The 24,123-nt window shown below is 40.0% G+C and overlaps 1 protein-coding gene across 5 annotated transcripts; it reads right to left on the bottom strand.

Moving 5' to 3' along the window:
• Positions 1-466: 466 nt before the first annotated feature.
• LOC119227980 (protein delta homolog 1) lies at positions 467-8,200 on the bottom strand. Of its 5 annotated transcripts, none has more exons than XM_037487217.2 (7): positions 7,996-8,200; positions 7,846-7,860; positions 7,476-7,557; positions 7,197-7,260; positions 6,566-6,696; positions 5,471-5,612; positions 467-3,079 (listed from the first exon to the last, which is right to left on the bottom strand). In XM_037487217.2, the coding sequence occupies exons 3-7, from the start codon at positions 7,525-7,527 to the stop codon at positions 2,290-2,292; spliced, it is 1,179 nt and encodes a 392-aa protein (XP_037343114.2). In that variant the 5' UTR covers positions 7,528-7,557; positions 7,846-7,860; positions 7,996-8,200; the 3' UTR covers positions 467-2,289. The 5 variants fall into 5 exon arrangements, with proteins under 5 accessions (XP_037343114.2, XP_037343111.2, XP_037343113.2 ...); XM_037487214.2 differs by having other exon boundaries at positions 7,673-7,860; XM_037487216.2 differs by lacking the exon at positions 7,846-7,860.
• Between the last annotated feature and the right edge of the window lie 15,923 nt (positions 8,201-24,123).

A 24,123-nucleotide genomic window follows, 5' to 3' on the forward strand; every position in this document is an offset into this window, starting at 1 on the left:
CTAGTTGATTTCTGTCACACTCAGATTAAATATTTACCTTGACAGACAATCTGTTGAACTTGAAGATCTGAAGTCTCTAAAGTAAAGTATCTTTGACAAATGTTACATTTTTTATCAGCCTTATCAAATACAAGTTACAAAATACGCAAAGGTAATTGAGTTAGGTGTTTCAAGTACAAGTAATAGAAATAGTGCCCATCTCTGTGACAGAGTCACGGCTGTCATTCGGTTGATAATCAGCGCGTTGGGCCTGATGAATGATGGAATCAGGCCTCACAGAGCAGGGGGGTGATTTTAGGTGGTGCATAATGTGCATCGGATGGGCCTCTCATTCTGTGAAAGACTCATTGCTCCTACCAAGCATAGGATTCTGTCTAAACCTTCTTGTGTTGAGTGCGGGTCAAATAGATAGAATATACAAACATACTTTTTAAGGCACTAAGAAGACAGAACAGACAAACTAAAATGGGGATTTTACATATACCATATTTATTAAAAACAATGAACAGATCTAAAACCCAACAGCAAGTAATCTCAGACTGGAGTAAATATTGATAAGTATTGCACTGTTACAGCAAATGCCCCTTGTAGAAATGACACATTTAAAATCATTCATATATTACGACTGCACAATGCAATTCACAAACTGAAAGCCTTTGTTATGAGAAAAGCACAGGATAACCACACCTCACATTTAACCAGATTATCATCCCCTCAAAGGATGAATGGGGGCTGAATTTGGGTCAATCATTGTGAGACAAATCAGAAAACAATATCCTACTATAAAATCACTGTAATCCTCATGTCAGCAGTAGTTCATTTGAATATTTTGCATTAAATATGCTTCCCACTTTATCTTCACTGGTCGACATATAATATATTTTTCTTGTTTGCCATGAATTGATGGAAGCGCTTCTCCCCTCAGTCATAAGTAGATGTCTCATCACGTCATACATGATGAGACAAACCAACAACAAAGGTGACAGATGTTGCATTATAAATGGGCTGGTAGATAAATCCTGTATGACATGTAATTCCAACAATAATAGCAAAGCTGAGACACTGTAAATGAGTTTGTGACGGTGGTACAGGTGAAGATTCATGTCATCCATACAAATACCCGCATGCGGATGCAGATTAACTATGAAATAAGCTGTCTTAACCTCTATGAAAATATATTTAATGCCATTCATCAAGTACATCATTTGCAGAGGGAGAAAATTTGATGGTGTTCAAGAGAATGCCTCCAGGTACATACTGTAAAATTACCTTAACATCAGTTATGATATGCAGGGTGTTAATTTACCACTGCTGAGATGGCATATATCTAATAAATGAAATGGTAAATTCCCATTTCGCTGCAAGGAGAGAAAATGTACTTATTTTTTGTTGATCTCAAAATTATTGTCTCTTCACGAATTGTTTTAAGATATTCCATTTACTATGAAATAAGACATTAGTGTTTCAAGTGGTCACAGACAACGGGTATGGTTGACTAAAGTGGTGAAAACAATACATTTGAGATATTTCTGTATATATATTTATATATAGTTTGAGTCAAGGTTATGAAATCTGAAAACAATTAGTTAAAGTTAAAATTGATAAGATACAGAGCATTTTTTTGTGAAAATATTGTGGAATAATGCTTACCTGAGCAGAGAAAATAGTAATTTAGCCTCCAAGTGTGCTTTAATCTTAGCTTCTGAAGGCTTTCTCGACATATAGCCACGCCAGGCCCGTGTGCTTCAAGTGCATGTGAAATGGTTAACTCAAGCAGAGGCTTGCGGAGGAAAGCACTGCACCATATCTGCGCTTCCCCCTCAGCCAAACATTGTCAGCTCGCTCATCAATTTTTATGCAGTTCTTTTGTTAGTTTTTTGTATTGTTAGCACCACTATTGTCATGATGGGAGCCAAGAGAGACAATTGAAAAGCTCCATATCTCTTAAAATGCACCTTTAACAAATAGAGAAATCAGTTACATGAATTAACACGTTACAAAGCAGTTAAATCACGACAATGAAATTAAAAATACACCACGATGGCATCTTTCTACCAGGCATACAGTAGGTAACATCTTGTATGAGTTCACAAGTTTTTAATAGGTATTCATCAACATTACGATATTAAAAGTATATGGTTTATCAATGCGATTATACATTCCATTATACTCCAGTGTAGCCTACTAATCACTCTCTCACTTTATTAACACAACTGTACAACAGTCGTGGTCTGTTCTTTGGGACATTTGCACCACGTTTGTTCTGCGGAAGAGGCAGTGGTGATTAAATCAGATGGAGGTGTAGTGTCTCCCAAAGCTGGTGAGTCTAATCTTCTCCGGCAGGATGACGTTCACCGAGTGGCCCTGCTCCTCGTGGCCCGTGCCGCCGGCCTCCCTCAGCAGGTGCTCCCTCTGCTGACGAACGAGCTGGCTGTACTTGGCGTTGGCCAGCCACGCCTCACAGCGGCCAAAGAACACGATGCCCGCGGTGCCCAGGATCACCATGCAGGTGAGCAGGGCCAGCATGCCGAAGCAGATGAGTTGGCCGTGGGTGTCGAGGACGCCCGGGGGGTGGGCGGCCTCCTTCAGGGTGATCTTGAGCAGGTCCCTCTCGGGCGGCCTGAGGAGCTTGTGGAAGGTGTGAGCCGGGAGGGAATAGTGTTGCGGGGTCAGCGCGAACACTCGGTGGTCCACGGGCTTGGCGCCGGGCCCCGGCTTGGGCCTGGCCTTCGGCCTGTGCTGCAGGGAGCAGGTGGGGCCCGCGAACCACTTCTGGCAAATGCAGCGGAAGGTTCCGTCAGGCTGAGCGACACACATTCCCCTGTTGGCACAGGGCCTGGAGGTGCACGGCGAGTGGCTGGTGTCATTACAGGTGAAACCGGCGAAGCCGAGCGGACAGGCGCACGTGAAGGCCGGGCCGTGGCTCGTGCAGTTGCCACCGTTGAGGCAGGGGTTTGGCTGGCAGCTGTCAACGCTGATCTCACAGAATTCTCCAGACGATCCGGGGGGACATGAGCAGGAAGAGTAACCTGCCGGGCCGTCGGCAACCGTGCATGTGCCTCCGTTCTGACAAGGAGAGCTGGAGGACAGAGGGAACCCGTGTAAACATAAGGCAGGGCAAAGGATGTTAAAACAACAATGCAGGATATTTTATCCTGTGTTTACAGAGCACCCATCTAGACCTATATTTCTAGATAATTTGAGGGGGTTCCTCAGTGGGGCCTTGTGGTCATTTGATTTTGTATTATCTATATTAATGAATTGAAATCGACCTGTTTATGTGACCTCTTTTAGGCAGACAGGGCTGCATTTTTGACACCAGATCAAAAGCAGAACAATTTTCTCGTCTCCCCTCAGCTGGAAGTGAGAGTCATTTAAAATAGTAATATTTGATCTGCACAAACACTGTTGATATGTTTATGACGTGTGCATGCAAGCGAGATAGAGGTTTTGTCACAATTGTCTAACAATATAATACATGACAGTGTAATTGCATTGAGATACGCATATTTGTTTAATAGAATTTAGCATTGCTGCAGCTTTTGCAAGCTTTCAATTCACATAATACTGCAGCGTGTGTCATTTTTAAATGATTGGGACAATATTTTATGGATTAATTGATTACTCTTTTGTGCTATAACATTTTTGAAAAATGCCCCCAAAGACCCAGACCTATGTAATTAAATAGCACATTTTGACTGAAAAACTACCCCAGGAATATTAAGTTTAAAGTTGGTTTGCACCTTTATTACAATAATAATAAATGAGCAATAATCAATTGCTATATTATGATATATTTTAATACATAATATTATGATTTTAGTCATTTGACCTATTGAAACACAGTGTGAAGCAGTTTCTGCAAAAAAACATCTTTACCTTTTACAATACGTAAAAGGAGTCTGCAATAAAGTTGCCCACATGTGCAGCATTTCTGATCAATTCTGCATTGCTCCACAAATTGATGTTAATGAAAGTACACTATTAAAAAAACATGGAAAAAAGCAATACATTTTGCTTCTGTAACAAGACAACAGGCACATAACATCGAATGAATGAATCAAATGAATAATAGGTACTTAGATCTCTGGGGATGATGAACATTACAGGTATTTAATGGAGATGAATTCCCCTGGAATGCAATAAATCTCCAATTATCACATTCACATTTGAAAAGTAGTATAAGACACATCTTTGATGTGAGGGAGAGAGTTTTCCTCCACCAACACTAAGCCATGGTGGACTATTAGACTATTGACTTTCAGATGTGTAATTTAAATCGATTACAAGGCGGCCTCACAGAGAGCAAACATGGTGGGGCTCATCGTCTGGAGGGCTGTGTAAGCTGGCTGCATCCCTGGAGAATCTTTCCTGTGAATCTCATGGACAGGAGGAGAACGGATCGAGACCGTCTATAAAGCAAGCAATTTCTAGAGCTCATTTTGTTCTGAGGGCTTTGCCTTGACGGAACAATAAGATGTAGGGCTATTTTTTACAAAAAATGACTTTTTAGGGATCTGTACAAATGATCCAGTTCACAATTCATGTGTGTGTGTCAATTCTGGTATTGCTTGAAGATACATAAAAGGATGCTATATTACCTCCTAACACCTTGGTACCACTGTGCAACATCTCCAGTGTCTTCTTACAGTAGCAGAAGACACATGCTGTTTGTACTAGCACCAACCGAATGAAAATTCCTTGTAAATAGAAATGGTTATGCACGGAGTGACCAAATATATCATTAAACAATGGGCCTTGGAGCAGTGCATTGTGAGATACGGACACATACCAAGGCAGTATTTTCTTATTCTTTTCTACATTTTGTAGTGGAAGCTACGGAATGACTCCTACAATCCTTGACAAGTAATGCCTCTGGGAAAGCTGTTTGCGTTGCTATATGAGCACAGTCACAATACTGCATGCAGCATTTTGCATTTGCTGACTAAGGCCTGCCCTCAACATGGTTAACAGGGAGTGAATGTGTCATGAATCTTTTAAATGAACTCCAAATGAATCAGAATGATGCTATTTTAAGCAACCGAGTTAAGATTCTTTTGTAGCTGGTTTTCAAAACCATGTTCTCAATCCTTAATGCGGGGTCGTAGATCTACAAACCAGAGTCTCTGCCCTGAGAGTAAGTCCACTTTGTGCCTATAATGAGCCAGGGCAAGTGGAGTCTCCATTCCCATTAGGAAAAGTCAGAAAAATTGCAAAAAATGGCAATGATAAATGTTCAACAGCCAAATTGCCTTTTACAACAAATGAACTGGCTTCAGTTTTGTGAAGTAAGAAAAATAAGATCAGTCAATGTTTTCCACTTATTAGGAGCTAAAATACTAAATACCGCAGCCTCTTTGTGAGGAGAGACGATGGACACTGCAGTGTGAAAAGTGATGAATGCAGAGAACGCTGTAAGTCACTGGAGTATTCCTTTATCAAAATAGAACCTCGAAAAATAAGCGTATACCTTTTTGTGAGACACAATTCTCTCTTCAGTATGCAATTTTCCCCAGCGTAGCCATGGGGACAGATGCACAGGTATCCCCCCTCCCCCGTCTCTATGCAGGTGGCATTGCCAGCACAAGGCCTGGATGAGCAAAGTCGGGTATCTGTTGTTTCAAAAAGACAAAACAAGCATGCTGTTTTTAGATATCGTGTGATCTCTTTCACTTTCTGTCTATCCGCCTGCTTTCTCCCCTCTTCGCTGTTTCCACTTACACAACTCCCAACTGCAGCATCTTGTCACCAAGAACAAAAGTGAGAACACAGATCGACAACGTTCCCCAGACCAGCAGCTCGTGTGCTCAAACAGAATAAGAGATTTACTGTGTGTGCTTAAGCCAAAGAAGAAATACTTATTTTAATTTTTTCTCCCTTTGTTTCTCATAACGGGTCTCCCGACAGTGGATTTTTAAAAGATCAATATAATAATAATGATTTGGAGAAGGAAAAGGCAAACTAATTGGACTGTAAGCTTGGCTGCCCAGCTATTCCTCAGGTCTGAAGGGGATTAGCCTACATTGATTGACCCTGAATGGCACTTCCGGGGCTTTGTTAAAAGAATATGTCAAATCATCTCTAATGTAGTGAGCATTTTAAAATGTGTATCAAATGATGTTGTGCGTAGTTAGAGTAGTTGTTCTAATAATAGTAATTGTTCTCGGGAGTTTTCAACATCATCAGAGCCCAGTTCCACCAACCACTTGACTTATAAAACGTCCCATCGGCGCCGATCAATCTGTCGAACTCTACCTATTGCTTGAGGTCATTATTATGTGAAAATGTGCATTGTACGTACTATAGGAACAATAATGGATGGGCCTGATTCAGGAGTCGCTAAGGGGAGATACATTTTTGGAATTTCCAAAATTATGAGTCTTACAAATACGTGCGTCATGTCGTGCCTTCAGCTTTCCCCATCCTTTCAGACAGATTTCTTCTAGTTGTGTCTGTCTAAAAAACCCTCTGAACTATTCATTCAATGGCATCCGACGTGTCGCCGGGGCTTCGTAACCCGCCCTGACCTTTGGTTTGTCAGAAAGGCGAGCTTAATGAGACTCACCTCGGTCACACAGGCTGCCCGCCCAACCGTCCTCGCAGACACATTGCCATGCTTTCTCACAGGCGCCGTGCAGACAGCCTGGGAAGGGCACGCACTGGTCACAATTAAATCCTTGCCATCCCGGTTTGCACCTGAAGGAGGAATGAGGAGAACAGCCCTGAACTATAAATAAACCAGCCCCACAGCTTTGCAGTCCCGCTCTTATCCCGATATTGTCTGCCTGGTGTTCAGTGAGATGACGGATTAGAGTAGTGTTTGTGTTATTTGCTGTACACAATAAAGCTTAAAATACCCACAAAATATAACAGAGACATATTCATCTTTTTGCTCAAGAGTAAATACCGCAGCGTTTGCCATAATAACATTTTAAACTTATCATGCTTTTAAACCTGAAGCGTTTGAGCCCTGTTTGGATAATGATGCTTTTTACACTTCAAAGAGCTGATTTTGCAGATGGTTTAACACAACAGGAGCAACAAACAAATCTAGAGGGAAAAAAACAAGGGATCCAGTTTACCGGATTCAAATTGCATGTTTTTAAGGGACATTCACAGATCCAGGCTTTGTGGAAATAAGGTCGTTGGTCCGGGTAGAAGCTTTTATTTACACAATCATGGAGTCATATTAGTACCTGCACTTCCCTGGCTTCTCACAGAAACCATTTATTGTGTTGCACCCTGCGCTGCATTCCCAACCTTTTGAAAGGGAGAGAACAACAACAACAGCTGATTGCATTAACAAAACAAAAAAACAATAAGCAATTATACATTCGCAGCAACACAATATTCACCCGTTATACTTTCGTATAGTAAATCGAGTAAATCGTTTAAGAAAGAGAGGTTTTTTTTTTGCGTCTCCAATGTGCGTCTCTGACAGCTGTCTTAGTGGAATGATTAAAATGTTAAAGTACCTTTGGCGATTCCCGTCACGACCAAAATTACGACCATGGATGTGAGATGCATCGTTATATCCAGCAAGATCCTTCTTTCCCCCTGCAAAAATATGAAGGAGGAAGTTGCAAAAAAAAGCTCTCTTTGTGTGAAGGAGCGATGTCTTGTATATTAAATAGCGTTACTCAAAAGTTCATTTTAAGAAAAGGAAAGACACCTCCAATCAAGAATCCGGGGAAGATGGCACATTTAATGAAGATCGTGTGGAGTAACCCATTAGGAAATCTCTTTAAAACGTAGGTAATGTGAGAAATCCCATTGTTAAGAAATAATTTTGTAAAAAATGTTCTGTTATCTTTTTCTTCGAGAATAATGGACTAATTGACGCACCTGGACAATATGCGTCTTCTCCCAAATGGCATAACGCACAAGCAGAAGAAGACAAAAAGAGAAGAGCCCTTTCATTTGAAAACGAACATTTACACCTCGAAAACCTTTCTCAACTTAAAGAATCACGTGGCATCCGCGTCGTCGCCTCACCTATGTCGCAGCGGGGCTCCGTTTCCGAGTGGCTTCGGTCATAATTGACTGATTTGACTCTGTAAATCCTGCAGCGTGGCGCTGCGTAAAGTGACCCTACAGGTGCTCGGAGGGGTCCGGCTGGTCGGAGCGGCAGGTTTTGAGAGGACTGCCGCATCGCGCGGCGTCCCGCAGCAACACGCTCCTCCCACCTGATGAGGGAGAGCGCGTGCACCAGCGTGACCCCCCGAGAGGGAGATGTGTGCAATGTAGTGAACATTGCATTAACACCTTTGGAAAAGTATTTCAGTGAAGTGGTCCCAGGATTTGTCTTGATGCTGTTTTCAATTATTTTGTTAAAACACAAACCAATCTTCTGTTGCGTTTGCGTTGAGTCTCTCTAATGAGCTGATGAAGTAAACCCTGATTCTTAGAGTTAAAAGAAACAATAATGCAATGTAAAAATACTCCATTATCAGTCATTCATTGAAGTATGCATGATACATCAGTATTGTGCAGTTCACTCTATTATGCGTTGTGGTGTTGGATTTTAATTAATTAATATATATTAAATCTGATTTATATGTGTCAGACCTCACTGTTGTAGCTTGCTGGAAGTTACCTCAAAATTGTCGACTAGTGAAGGAATACAGAAGCGCTCATCCCCCTTTTTTAATTGAATGACTTTGCTGACACGGCGCCTATACCTTTCATACATAATAATTATATTCTTAGTCTGTTTATTGCTGTCCACAATGTCCCCTCGTCCTTCACCTGGCCAGGGAATAATATTTTCATTCTCACAAAGTATACAACTTCTATGGGAGATAATTATGAGTTTCACTTCTCTCAGACGTTATTAGATCCTCAATAAAGATCTGGGAAATGGTGGCAGAGAAGAGAAGCCATCGGGGGAAATCTACCACTGTTTATCTCTTCGATTGCACGAATGTGGGATTCGACCTGTGTCCTGCAGAGGTTTGGTTGGTTTTAGTGAAAGAAATACAGGACAAATATGTTTTTATCTTGTATAATTCCAGACATCAGTGGGTTTCCCTGCAATGTTTCAAATATGTCATCTTTCTGCTGATGGTTCTCGGTGAAACATGCGGGTGAGTGAGTCTGCCGTCTAGACAACAAGACCACAAGGGATACATGTCAATGCAAATGAGTGAGAGAATCAATTTTATTTTTTTAATCTAATGGGGGTAAAGAAAGAAACCCCCTTTCCTTGTCACACAAAATCAATCTACATTTCGCAGAAGGCAGAAACAAGCACACGTGTTATAAACAGACAGCACGGGAAGATGTGATTACAAGTCTCCTCTGATTTCATATCATCTGTTGATAGGTCTCCAGACTCATATCTCCTGCTTCAATTTGGCTTGTGTGTCTTTTTTTCAACCCCCCAGAGACGCAGCTCATAACTGGGGCGTGACATCACAGCTGTGATGTGATTCCCTGCAACAGCTACCTACCGGATCCAGATCAGTCAGTCCTTTCAATTACAAATCTGAGGTTAGTGTTTACTTTAATAAACTGAAGGAGTCAGCCATTGACTTCCCACCCCAAATGTCATATGGTATCTCTTTCATCTGCCCCAGTCCAGAGGTTACTCTAGGTTGAAATTGAACAGTGTGTGTGTGTGTATGTATGTGTGTGCGTGCCTGTGTGTGTCTGTGTGTTTGTTATGACGATTTGAGGTTATTTTTGGTTCCCCACACTTACAGAAACTGTGCTGTATGTGTGTGAACATACTGTATTGTTGCTGAACCATCTCAGCCGATTCTGTGCAGGACATTCAGCCACACGCTGAAATCAGCGCTCATGTTCACCTTGGCACTGCTAACATGCTAACAGCTTTACATGTTCACGTGTTGGTATTCAACACTAAACAGAAAGAATACCATTACAAGGAAGGAAAATCCTCACGAACGGCACCTCTGGTGTGCATGTACGTGACAGGTGAAGTTAAAATCATTAATTTCTAGTAATTTTACGTCTGCGGGGAACAGGCGTCACACTCCGATCGCAACGACACAGGAGTCTTATTTCTAATCTCTGTGAAGGTCATTCCCACACTGAGCACTTGTCTCCACAGGTGATGAAACATTACACGCCATACAGCGCAGTTTGATCTGTGTAACCCCAGTCTAGATTATTCCATTTCAAGCCAACCAGGAATGTGAAATACATCCATGATCTTAATTAAGTTGTAAAGTTGGTAAAAGTGTAATCACCGGTGTGCTGTAATCACCGCTCCCTAAAATCCTCCATCGGTCCGTACGGCAGCGAGGGTTCGTAGTGCGTCTCCATGACCACCGGCAGTCAGGCGCATCGTCGGCCAGTGGGAGCTCAATAGGTCTCACTTTCACACATGATGATGCACAGCAGTAAATGTGCCAGTTTTACCACAAATAAATGTACCACAGAAACAAACACACAAGTGCATATACAAACGATATGATTGCAGTGTTAAATTGGTTGGAGCATCTGGTTTTGCTTTGGATTACAGCCAACAGATAAGTGCCTTGTGTGAGCACCAGTGCTATACTTTATGGTACATGCCGATGGTTGCGGCGGAGCAAGCACAGGTAATAAAGTTGTTAGGGGGACATGGAAAGAAATTAAACATGATTACATTTACTGACAGCGAAAGTTGATTAAAATATGATTTATTGACTGAGTTCACTGTGCTATATATCATACAATCATTATTCTCCCAAATTTGTAGTCTACTGTTTCTTTCCCCTCCTCTGAAACTACCAGAGTTTATTTAATCAACTGTATGACTCACGATATGGCTTCTAACCAATAAATACAAACATGAATTAGTTATAATTTATTGAAATGCTGTTATCCCACACTATTTCAACCTGTTTTGGTCACACATGTGGACTAATAGATGTATTTTGCAGTGACCTGAACTGTTATCCAACATTTACATGCTGCATATCTGACCGTTGATGAGGGGATTTTTTTTTTAGAAGGGCGAGAGAAACAGTCAATTGGGCAAAAGAACGGAAACTACTTTTCTGCCAAAACAGTGAGTTTTTCAGGGCACGGAATCTCACAGGAGAGTCTCCTATGCCTGACAGACAGAAGCAATTTCTTCAGTCCCTTTGGTCTCTTCATACCAATTTTCTTCGTAATGACAATTGCACAATGCCCCGGTATTGCAGGACGCTGTCGACTTGGGCCCCGTCTCTGTGGCCAACTGGCAGAGAGAGAGAGAGAGAGAGAGAGAGAGAGAGAGAGAGAGAGAGAGAGAAGATCTGTGTGACATGTTGGCAAATTCTAATTTTCTTGCCTCCTCGACTTCTAAATAGATGCAGTAATTTGACACAAAGGAAACCGACTGCGTTTGCTTTTAGGGACGATTGGCTTATTTAATTCCACGTCCAGGTGAAGGGTGCAAATTGCTGGCACTTCTGATGTACATGTGTTTACCAGAAAGGATACAGGGGACATGGAATCTCCTGTAATTAGGCCCTACGGTAAATCTACGTGAGCTTTTAGTGCCAAACAAAGAGAGAATGCACAGCACATCCCAGGTGCACCCACATAATACACCACTCTCGTTAAAAACAAAGCACTTTCTGTTTTTAGCCTGAGTGCCCCCTGCAGAAATCTCTGATAGTTGCTGTAAACGGAGAGCACATTTCGCTCTTTCAAATATACCAATTATATGGAAGGTGGAGTAGAGACGCTCTCTCTCGCCCGCTGACTGGCGGTATTTCAAGCGTTTTCCCGGCACTATGCTGAGGGCGGACCGCTCTGCTGCCCCGGGCCTCTACGGCGCCGGTAGAACTTCAAGCAGCCTCAGCCTCAGCTTTCAAGCCTGCGCAGATTCTGCCCCGAAATCCTGTAATCGTATTTATACGAAAACGCATGTTTTTATTTGGATTCAAAGGGTCAGTCGGTAAGCTGATCGAGACTCCTTTTTTTTTTTTTTTACCCATTACTCACATGGCGTCCTCTGCTTCTGATACTTCACACAAGATTTTTAATGTCACATAATGTCAGTTCCTTTAACTGCTGTCTTGTCAGCGGTTATGCCCTCGAATCAATTTTACGCACATCATCTGTAAAGTCACTTCTTATTAGCCCCTCTTGCACTGTTGTTACATCACTTGGAAGTTAACTCTGTGAAGAACAGGCTGTGATTAATCTTTTTTTTTAATTGAAGGGACGGTTTTTTTTTAGCCCCTCCCACAACAAAGTGCCCCTCCAGCCCAAGAGTGGACACGAAACTTGCTTTAATCTCCTTTAATCCCAAAAGCTGATGCTTCACATACGGATGGTTCTTTGGCTTTTTGAGGAGTCTATAAGGTCCAAAGGCATTAGATAGGTCGACTCACTGGTTGCTGTGCAGCTCAACGTGTTCTGTCCGAGGTGGAGAATGTGATCACAGGCAATATCCTTCTAACTGGTGAAGAGCATTTGACCTCAAGCAAGCACATGAAGCTCGATCTCATTGATTGTCATAATAAAGGGGGGACATTCAAACATTGACACCATAATTCTTTCCCTTAATTGTGTTTAATACAAAATAGCTATGTACAACAGCATTAACAAATATACGACCATCCAATCACTTAATGCAACAGTCTTCCTCAGTGTTAATGGCTGCAAAAACTGCAGCTATAAATACTAACTGTGATCTGCGACAGGGAGAGACTAAACGATGGTATTTGTGGAATTTGCCATCTGCTCGTTTCTGAGTCTGTGTGTAGAGATGTTAACTAAATTTCATTAATGGAGAAAGTGCAGTCATTATCTCCATAGCAACTGTAGCCCCTCATTGTCAGGAAAGCAGGGAGGTAGTGGAGGAAGCAGATGGACTGATAGTTTGTGAGAGAAAGGGAGCAGTCAGAGACAATTTGAGGCAGGAGAGAGAAGGAAGACAATGAGGGGAAAATGGAGAATTTAGAGGGATGACCTCCTCTGATGCCAGATTTGATTACATTAATTTCAAATGAATTTATTGTGTGTGGATGAAAATCACAAATTTACATCAGGGGGCTTTACAATCACTTTCGACATCCTCTGTTCACTTGATGCCAGTTATTTTATGGAAGAAAATGTTATATTGCACCTTGCCATGGGTTTGCATCACCAGTATGTCAGAAACATACCACCTTTAGAGCCTGAAAACAAAGCGTGTGTGAAAACCAAAAGATTTACAGACACGCAGGGGGACCAGAGTGCAAATTTACGCCGAATCAAAAACAGCAGAATAAGGCTGTCGTGCTCTCTGCCTGGGTTTTAAGGAATGCGTAAGAGTTGGCGACTGCATATCAGTGCGTCACTAACATGGAGGTAGATTTGTGTCTTCATTATGCAAACAAAAACAACAAATTGACACAAGTCTACCTTCATAGTTTTTTGCAATGACCTCCCCTCATTGCAAAAAACAAATGGATGTTATGACCTTTATTGGTTGCTTTGATTTCTCACTGCTTTGTCATTTTCAGACAGGTTTACGAGTGTGTGCAGTATGTGGGCAATTTAAAATATTTCTCTTCTTGCATTTCTGTGTACGGCCCTCATGGTAGTGTTTGTTCGTTAAGCTGCCCTCTAAGCCTTTTTGGTTATTTAGAAAACCGAGGCACAGGGCGAAAAGGCACGGGCGCTGAAGTAAACAAATACCAGAGCCGACAGACAGAATGGTAAATAAATAAATGCATCTTTTTATTTATTCAACTGATTGGTCACGCTCTGTTAATTTGTTGGAAAATACATTCAAACTTTTAAAGCAGAAAGATAATCCAACCTCTGTCTGCACACCCTTTGGTGGTGGTTTATTTGTGGGAAGCCTGTTCATGTGCCTTGCAGGTGATCTACCACCACACACATATGTTTGTCTCTGAATATAATAGAGATTAATGGTGTTCTTGTGTGTCTGCGTCTTCTCCCCCACTCCTGGTTTTCAGTTTCTATCCATTCTACAAGCCTGCATGCAATTCAGGGCCGGAGTGGGAGGAGAGCAGACAGACAAAGAGGAAAGACCTGAGCCAACACGTCAATAACACGCTGCCTACAATGCCACTTAAAGCGAGGAAAACTCATCCAATCCGTTTGGGCCCTTTCTCATGAGTGACTCATCGTGAATGTCGTAACGCCTTCTCTCACCTAGACTATAAAAGAAATCTTGTCAAACGTTAGAAGTTATATTTAAAGCTATGATATATTGCAGCTTTTTATTTCCCCTTGAAGAAAGAAATCCTTGTTCGTCTCTCCTCTCTGTATCACCTAATCAAATCCAGGTCTGAGCATTTTTCACACATTCCCGAGTAGCCGAACAGGTTCAAGCATCGTCCTCGCTGCGCAGCATGAGGCGACGACATCCACGCACCCACCTGTTTGCAGGTGTTCAAAAGCCGGCGATAAGTGCGGGCAATCTGGAAAAACTGTGGCATCTGCTTTAGTGATTGCTTTAAGATCACCGGCTGTTCTCTGTGAAGCTGATCAAAATGAACACACTTCTGAAATCAGACAGAAGTGTGCAGCAAATTTAGGACGAAATGAGCATAAAAATTGGAAAAAAAAAGAATCAGTAAAATCTATGAACAAATAGAACCCAAAATGAGGATTTGAATAATTGCGCTGTTGTCAAAATGATGATAAAAAAAATCTCAGTAAACTTCTTACTTTCACACAAATCCTCAAAGCTTCACTTTAACGTGTCTCCACTGAGCTATTTCAATCCTAACTTGTGCCAGAAGCTGCAATCAGTAATCAGTGAAGCATTTTATCCGTTCTTTACACAAATTGACCATAATTTATCAGCATGTGAGTGTTGCTCATCAGGTTCAATCAAATGTTAAGTTTCTTTTGAGAATTCTGGCTTTGGTTTTAATGAGGATCTTTTCTCGGGGATGGATTTCAGACTTCTTGCACAGTCTTAAATCTTTTATCAGTGTATGTGACCAAAACAGATACAGCATGCTAATAGTTTACTTCTCTTTACAGCTACACATTACCAGATCTGCATTTTCTGTTAATATGTTATATATACATTAAAAAAAACATAATTTAAGTACTTTTTGTTTGTTATATATATGTTATATTCCAATATTCCAAAAAAATATAAATATTTATACAAAAAAACAAATAATGTATTCACTTATTAGTAGAATAAATTGCTTTTGCTCATCTCCTTTCCTCAGTGTCACTGCCTTCAACTTTGCGGCAAAATACTTCAACGAAGGACACATTGTAATTAACAGGACAATTTAGTACATTGATTTTTTTCAATTGATTTTAAAACCCTTGAAAATCAATCATTATTCCACATCCACATTCATGCACAAAATAGTGTTTCTTAACTACGATTATCTACTGTCCTTGTAAACCTCACTTCCTAATGGCTGTGTTGAGCTGCAGGTGAGGAGGACTCAAGCAACAGACATTCCTCTCTTCATCTAATTGAATCTCACCTTTCACCACAGACCTGTGGCTGTCAGCCCAAGGTTGAGGCAGGGTTGATGTGGCCCCTCTGCTCGCTCTCACTCCCTACAATTCCTCGCTATGAATTATTCACGTGCGCTGTCACAGCTGAAAAGAGGCCAGCGCAGGAGGAGATAAACCCAACCTCTTAGATCAAGCTACTGTATATAAAGCGCTCTTCAGAAAGGCACTTTCCTCCATGGCACTTTAGCTTTTATTGGGTGTATTTTGTGTTTTTTATTATCTTATGAAATATGCCTCTGAATGACAGTTCGCCCACACTGCTCCTGTTCGTAGATCGTAGTCATGACTTTGCTAAACATCTTCCATCAATGTCTCCATCATGTCACTGCTCCTCCAGCTGTAACCAACATGATGGACCTAATTCCCTCGCTCGTTTTGCCCATCTACCACGGAGACAACCATTCGACTGAATTGCCTTTTAGGAAAGATACAATCTAAAAAGAGAAAAATGCTTAAACTGGAAATTTTGATTGGACACAATACATATAGGAGTCGGCAATGCAGCCCAAATATGGGCAACAGAAGCATCTAGTTTCTTTCTGGGGAAAAAAGCCTTTAAAATAAATTGCAAATCTAAACCACCAACTGCACTAAATAGAAAGGAACTGACAGAGAGAGAGAGAAAGAGAGAGAGAGAGAGAGAGAGAGACAGATGTACGCTAACAGCAAAAGTACAGACTGACCTTGGCTCTTCTTATTCTGCTTTTATCACTTGCTGTCTCTGCCTCTCTCTGGTTTTCATTCACTAACGATTTCTTTCACCTCTGCTGAAAAAGAAAAAAATTGAAGGAAAATGGCTTGATGAATAGATGGAGGCTGAGAGGGAGGTGAGAAGGTACAGGAAGAAGTTGTTGTTGTTCCATGACACCACAAAAAGGGAGAATTCTGATGAAAAAATGAGGAGACCGGGCGGCAGAAAGAATTCAGAAAGATTGCTGATGGAATAAAGTTTGTTTAACGGAGCGTGATTACACCCTTTAAACTGCAGAGACAAGACCGAAAAAAATTCCACAGTCAAGGACAACAGTGCAGAGGGCTTCTCCTGGCAACACTGTGGGACAGGAAGACACCATGGGACGAGAACAAAGAACTAAACCTCTGCTTGTAAAAATGCTTACATTTTCATACGCATTTTTTAGATGTTTTTGATTTGTTGTGATAGGTTGGAATTCCATTGGGGGCAAAGGAAAAGTACAATAGACATCTATAACAACATAACATCTGTCTGTCAAATGAATAGCATCTGGCTGTCTACAATAGAGTTATACAGTATATAGATACTGCATATGAATATATATTATCTCATATGATATATTATCTCCCAGCGTGGTTCGAACATGAAATGAAGACTCCATGTTGATGAAAAAAGGCAGTCGAAGTGAGATTAACTTCAGTGCAAGTCCAAAGGCTTTTTATTATATTCAATCGGTAACATGTGGAGCAACACCGTCCGTGATTACATAAATGTACTAAAATAAATGACTTAGGCAGTAAGAATGTTTCCCTCGGCAGAGCAGATACTGAAGCATGGAGTTTTTACGACGGGACGGTATCGGCGAGTGTGTGAAGATCTGAGCTTGTTTCTGTGTGTAATCACGTTCTCATCACAGCAAGCGGTGCATATCTTTGGCACAGCATCCCACTGAGTGGCCTTTGGATACTTCTTTAGCGCTGGCACGGCAAAGCAGGATAATCAGGGAAGAAGGTGTTTTTTGTAATATGAACAAATTCAGCTACGGCATGAAAAACAAGTAGTTGTTTGTTTTTAACTTGCCTTTACATTTCGTTTTAGATCAAGAAACCAAACACTCTTGTAGCATTGGGGTTAACATTGAAATTGCATTTCCAAAGCATTCAGGGTTACTTGAATTAGTCCCAGAATGGAAAGAAGAACACAAAGTACATCACATACTGACTTCAATCACAGTTCTGAATGTAATAATTTATACTCACGCTATATGATTAACTTGATTTCATTGTCTTTTTACGCCAAGCTTCACGCCAAAGTAGAAAATGATGATGCTCTTTACTGAGAGTGTCGTTTCCTTTGTCACGTTGACGTGTTATGACTTTAATGAAAAGACTGGTTGATTGACACATAACTTAATTATCATCCCCGTAGAGTTGAAATTATCTTGTTGCAAAGAAACACGCAGATTTATAGTTCTCTCTCAACTCCAATATCTGTATACATTCAGAGAGATAATTGTAAAGGAATAATGTAATAATATGTAATAATGCTTTTTCATGTTAGCTGTCTGAATATACCTTTTATACCCATTTGTCTAAAACCCTTTGTTTTGGATCATATCTTGTCTGAAGGCCACAATGTGTTCGCACAAGCTCTGAAGAATGTCTCGTTTAAATCACAGTGGAATTAAAATAGAGGTAATACAATCTTGCTCATTAAAAAAACTGTTAACTCAGTTCAGTTGCTGCGGTGTGGTGAAAGCCATGCAGTGTTTTCTTGTATCCTGCTTGCATTTAGACTCTGTTCCCTCAGGGCAGAAATTACACACATAGAGCTCACACCCAAAATAGACCAGAGATTAGATTTTATTCTTTCCAAATGAAAAAATCCCAGCTGTCAACTCAAACGACAATCTATCAAACAATAAATTGTAAAAGTATTGCTTTTCTACATCATTTACGAGTGTGAATATGAAATTAGTTGCTGAATCTTTGATAATGTGCAAACAGAAGAGATTAGAAAAAGCAAAACAGTCTCAGATTAGGCGTGGACCCGAGGAAAAGGAGAGACCTTATCAATGTGCCATCCACTTGGTCATGCTGAGAGAAATACAGCATTTTTTAATAAGGGCTCACAGGTAATATTGGAGTGAGTTTCACATTTTGCAGGGAAATAAAAAAAAAACCAGCCTGGCCATGAGGCTCGTTCGATGCACTTTGTTGGTGAAAGAGTGGACACAATCACGTTAATGAGACTCAATGCAGGTTTACACAACGCACTGTAAATAGATTCCACCACAATATAACTGTGTTGAAGGCCGTGACGCAGAAGAAAGGTTGCTTAGAAACGTTAATTAGATCCCAGACAAATACATCTTCTCATACATGCTGTCAGCTTCGCCGCTGCCGGGAATGAATTGTTGCATTTAAAATCTCCACATTTTTCCAGTTGGAAGATGATCAGAACGCCTGATGACTCAGATTTACAAACTGTTTTTTTTTTCTTCTTTTCTCTTTTTTTCTTTATTCAATGAACCTTTACATACGCGGCACACTCTAATTCTAATACTCTAACTCTAATGTGTTACTGCCAAACTTTAAATTCAATGCAGAAATAAAAAGCTCCATTTAGGTATTTGTGTTCAATGCTTCATTCACGTGGCACAATAATGTAATGTTTTATTCATATATGTGATGCCCTGTATTTAAATTAGCACATGTATTTCTGGCAGCCTTTAAGGTCTCCATTTTGCCACTCTATGGATATTCTCTGTGAACCGAGACGAATAGCTAACAAGATAATCTATGTATGAGAGTCCTCAGGTGATGGCGATTCATCAAAGCAGTAAAAAGGATTGGAAGATTAATGTAGTTTATTGCAGAATCCAAAGGGCATTTTGACTACTGGTGTTCGCTCCACTTTACTCGCTGATATGAAAACACGACAGAGATTTATCGCAACGGAAACTGCAATTGCATGCAAACATAGAGATCCTTAAGTTTAAATAACAGCTAATTGCTCAGGCGCATCAAATCTATGACCTAGTTTGAACCTTTTTGGAGAACAGATGCCCTCTCTGTTCCTCAGCACGTAGCTCTGGTGATCTACATTGAATAGATGCTACTTTGTACATCAGTAGTTACACAGCCTCACTGGAGGGTTTAGGGTTTTAAGCTGACACCATCGCCTCTTCACTTAGAAAGATAACAAGCCACTGCCTTCCTAAAGATAAAGAGCGGCCGGCTCCCACTGGGTGCCTGATTAAATACGTCATCTCCAGCTATTTAATCCGAAGACGGAGCAAGATCTTTGAGAAGCCTTGATGCAATACTGTTTGAGGAGTGGTATTAGTTAACCACAGCAAAATGTGTCATTTTGCTTTTTGGGTTTCACTAAACTGAAAACAGTTCATTAAAAAATGGATAATTTCTTTGTTAAAAGCCTTGACATCTTCTTCGAAGACTAATGAAAAGGTTTCCATTGCATAAGAACCTTGAATGGTGAATGTTCATGATTGCCCCATGAAATACTCTTGAAACTCATGAAATAATAAATCAACGTACCCAAATTCTTTTTTTGTGACTATGGTATAAGCAAAAAAAAGCCAATTCGAAAAAACATCAAAATGTAAATGTTTTTTTTACTTCAATTACTATTTGAAGATAAGTGAAATGCTACTGTAAAAAAGAACATCCTATAATAAATGAATGTGGTGGTACATGCCAAACCTAAATTAGTGTTTTTTTGCCTTATCCTACCTTCACTCAAAGTCCAAGTCCTAGTCAAAAGTTGGTGTTAAAAAGACTATGAATGCGTTAATAGCTTCAGTTCAGTTTACTTACTGATATAGTTGTGAACTTGAGGCCGTGAACGACCAATCGCCTCAAAAAGGACCTCACAGCCTGCAAGTGCAAGTTCTTTTGCATCAAAGTCTCATTATAAGACTACGTGCCCAAAGATCTTTCAAGGAAAGTTTAGAGTTCTCACTTGCATCCTTATTTCCATCAGAGTTTAGTGAAAGATTGATGTTCTTCACCAGGAAACCCACTGACTCATCAGCTCAGTACCGGTTCTGTACACTTGGGACCGGAATGCAGAGTGGAAGACAATACTCAAACATGATCTCTCTCCGCAGGTACGTGAGTGACAGCATTCAACTGGCCTCTCCAGACGCCCTCCTACAAAACGCTATTGATTTTCTCAATGTTAATCGTGAGTCCGTTGCTTTTGACTATTCCCAGGTGAAAGAGAAACCTCTGCCTGGGCTCCTTCTGTTAGAACGCTGTCAGGAAGAGAGAAGGGCGGCTTCCAGTCGGTCTGCACCGTGGTCCAACCAGGTGAACCTGCTTGCCCATTTAGCAACGCTTTTCTTGCTCAAACATCAAAGCTCCCAATCCAGCAGAGAGCTTTCATCGTCCAGTCGGAGAGGCTTGAGTGCGGTGATGCAAACCCTTTAATCCTGTGTTATCGATGGGCTACGGGTCTTTGAACCTATGCAGTGAACTGGGTTCACCTACCGACCCGGTACATTTTTGCTTTGAGACATTAGTCAGGATTTACATCGTTGTTCTTGTTGTATTTAAACCATGCAATTTGGTACAAACATTTATTGTTACTTTCAGGAAATGAAATTATTTTGGTTATTCCCATGACTAACTCTAGTTATAATTGGATTCTATATAACTTTGTTGGCCTTTTTTTCCATGGGGATATTGACCTTATACGGGCAACTCCCACATTTATTTTTATAATTATAAATATGTCTGCAATTACATAAATATATGAATCAACGAGTTTATCAAACTGTTTTGCTATCACCATAGAGAAAGAAGGGAGGGAAAAGGGAGGGAAAAAATCTGTCAACATAACAGGATGCTGCAATTTATCTTTAAAGACCACCAGATTTTTAAAAGGTATAAACCACAACAATTTACAACACAAGCAACTGAAAGGAAAATTGAAGCTGCCCCTCTCAATTAATGTCATGTTTCAACAGCTGTCATATTATGACATGCAATTTCCATAAAATGCTGATCAAGATAATTAAACACCCTCACTTTAAATGTTTTGAAGCATGACATTTTATGATGTGTGTCTATTTTGAGTATGAGGTTATAAGTTGTTGTAAATTATTATAAAATAATTGTATCAATGTAGAGCCACCCATTTGTTTTACTTTATTATACCAGGAACAGAGAAAACATGTGACCACACATTTTTCAGTTATCTTCTGTAAATGGAAATCATTCAGAACAACTGAACTGATGGTGATCTACTCACATCTCGAAAGTAACCTTAAGCACAATAGACGCAACACACTATTCATTCACAAGCCTGAATTCTCAAAATACTGTCATAAGTGTATTCTCTCCATTATTCTCCCTCTATAGATGGTGCCATAATCTGCACCTTTACAATCTACGGACTTAAGTAAAGTGAAGCCTGTATGCACAGCGACAATACAGCATACAGCTCCTAATTGGTCCCTCAGTGGCTGCCCACCAGTCACTGTGCTATGTATTCACCGATACCCGACTCTGCTGTAGCCATGGTAACTGAGAGTTGCATTGATATCCCAATGTTATTGGAGCGAACATAGAGTACATCAATAACAACATAGAGCTTCCAGATCTCTCTGTTTCTCTCTCTGTGTAAATCTGCAACACATACCTCTATTTTTTCCTGCTTTCATTTTCTTCTGTTTTAATATAAAAGCGTGTTCGGGCTAAAAAAAAGTGCAGCTTTGAGACAAATTCTTAACATTAACCCCTGTTTATCGGTTTAAAAAAAGTTGATGTAATGATCTGAGATGAGAAAAATGTGTACAAAAATGTACAATAGCACCAACGTACAATAACACTTCCACCCGCTTGAACTTTTTTAGTTAATGTACCATCTTTTCCTAGTCATAAGCACAAACAATTAATTCAAATTCATTTAAAAAATGGCATAAAACCCTTCAATACAGCAGCTATGCCCACATTGACAATCAGGAAAACAGCATTTCTATATTTTTCCCCCAATTAAACTACTAGAAATAGTAAAACAAACATTTTTGAAGCGTGGGCTTTAGTTAGAAAGCCTGATGAAATAGAATGCATAATGTTATTCGGTAATGGCTGAAGGATAAAACATTTTGGAATAAATATAACGAATTTGTTCATAAGAGTGTTTTTGGTGTTTGGCTTCACAGTTTGTGAGGTTGAAAAATAAATCTTGTGTGTATGCCACATGCATTAACGCAATGATTGGCCAAAATGATTGAAAAATTAAAATGCCCCTAGTGATTAATAAGGGTTAATGAGTTGACTTAATCTCTGCATGTTGCTCTGACTGGGGAGCTGAAGGTCACTGCTGAGAGTAATCCTCTAAAGCCAAAGCACGATGAGACTCGGTTACGGCCAAGCTCACTCCAGCACTGAGGTGATTAGGTGATTAGGTTACTGCACTTAAGGAAAAGATAATACGGTATGCATACCAATGCACGGGCGGTGATAATGATATGCAAATGGTTGCCATCTGTGAAATTCAAAGAAGAAGGAACAAACTAGCAATCAGGGAATATATTGATTTGTGGTTGAGAAATCTGCACAATCTTTGTAAAGGAGTAATAACAGAATAATTTAAATCAACTGCAAGGAATATTACTGGACAACTGGCTGAAAACATACACCATATATCTCTTACCTCTGTTCATTTTAATACTGTTTTTTTGTTACCTATTGAAGTGTATGCACCACAAAATTGAACAGTGATTTAAAAGGAACTCCTAACTCAGGATACAATACTTTGTACAATACAGTGGCAGAATATTCTCTAAAGGTTTGTTGATCTTTATCAGACTTAAGGTGTCACACATAAATCATTTTAGTTTGAATGATAAGCTTGTGTAAACATAGAAGTAACATTGCAGTCATTTGTTGGATTGTTTAAAAGTTGTATGTTGTTATGGAAATATTTCTTTTGAGTTTGTATGGACCATTATAAGGGAATGCCGAATGAATTGAGCAACTCAACAACGTGTGTAATGTAGGCTGCAAAGAACACATTTTCGTTTACTGATAAATGCAGTTCCATATCGATTACTGATGACTGATTTTGTGTCTTTAGCATAGATTAGGATTATCAAGCCAAGTCCCAAAAATAATTAGTTAGCAATAATTTCAGTGTAGGATTTACATTCCCCATCGTGTGTATTTCACTCATTGCGTTGGCAGCGCCCTTAAGCTTCAATTAAAAAATGGATTTTGTCATCATGTGTAAAATCCACCAAACTGACATTTAAAACTGTGAGATAAAAAATTAAATATGTAAAATCTATTTGTCAAATTTGTAATCAAGTCCATATTATGATCAAATTATTTGAATACTTATGAGTATTAGCATTAAACACTTATTTTGAATCTTAATACTTATATATAAATGTATTTATTTTAATGGATTTCATTAATCTATCTTCTATATGCAGATATTTAGAATCATCACAGTAGGTATTAAACATGTTGAAGTTACAATAGTTAGTACAGAATAAAGTTGTGTAGTATTTCATACAAATGATCCGTATCTCATGTAATTGACAGCTTTCAGTCGATGTTGTACAAACCAACTGAAAGCTCTTCGTTGAACAATTATTTTGCTCTGCATAATGCGTCAGACCTTTTATGAGACCCTGCTGCACCTCAGAGACTAATGAAAACATCCTTAATCTCAACCCTGACCATTTGCATTCAGCCTGAATGGCGTGGCTTGGTCTTCTTTGGATTCTTGTCACATCTTTGTCATTTACATCTAGCCCACACTTAAATGTATCATGTGAAAGTGCTGCCTACGATTTCATTATAAATATTCATGAATTCTGCTCAGACATAAAAATAAACTATTAGCAGCTGTAAAAGATCTTCTCTCGGTTACACTACTACATTTACATTACATTACATTTCAATGTTTTCTTTCCCCATCACGTTATCACAACAACATTTCTA

This window comes from Pungitius pungitius, chromosome 14 (assembly GCF_949316345.1).
Source record: "Pungitius pungitius chromosome 14, fPunPun2.1, whole genome shotgun sequence".
Taxonomy (NCBI): domain Eukaryota; kingdom Metazoa; phylum Chordata; class Actinopteri; order Perciformes; family Gasterosteidae; genus Pungitius; species Pungitius pungitius.

Bases quoted from the DNA above. Each gene is read 5' to 3' on its own strand.
- LOC119227980 (XM_037487213.2), bottom strand. From the start codon at position 7,920: ATGAAAGGGCTCTTCTCTTTTTGTCTTCTTCTGCTTGTGCGTTATGCC. The intron at 7,261-7,475 runs GTACTTTAACAT...CCCTTTCAAAAG, and splicing joins CGTGACGGGAATCGCCAAAG to GTTGGGAATGCAGCGCAGGG. The intron at 3,080-5,470 runs GTATACGCTTAT...TCTGTCCTCCAG, and splicing joins GAATTGTGTCTCACAAAAAG to CTCTCCTTGTCAGAACGGAG.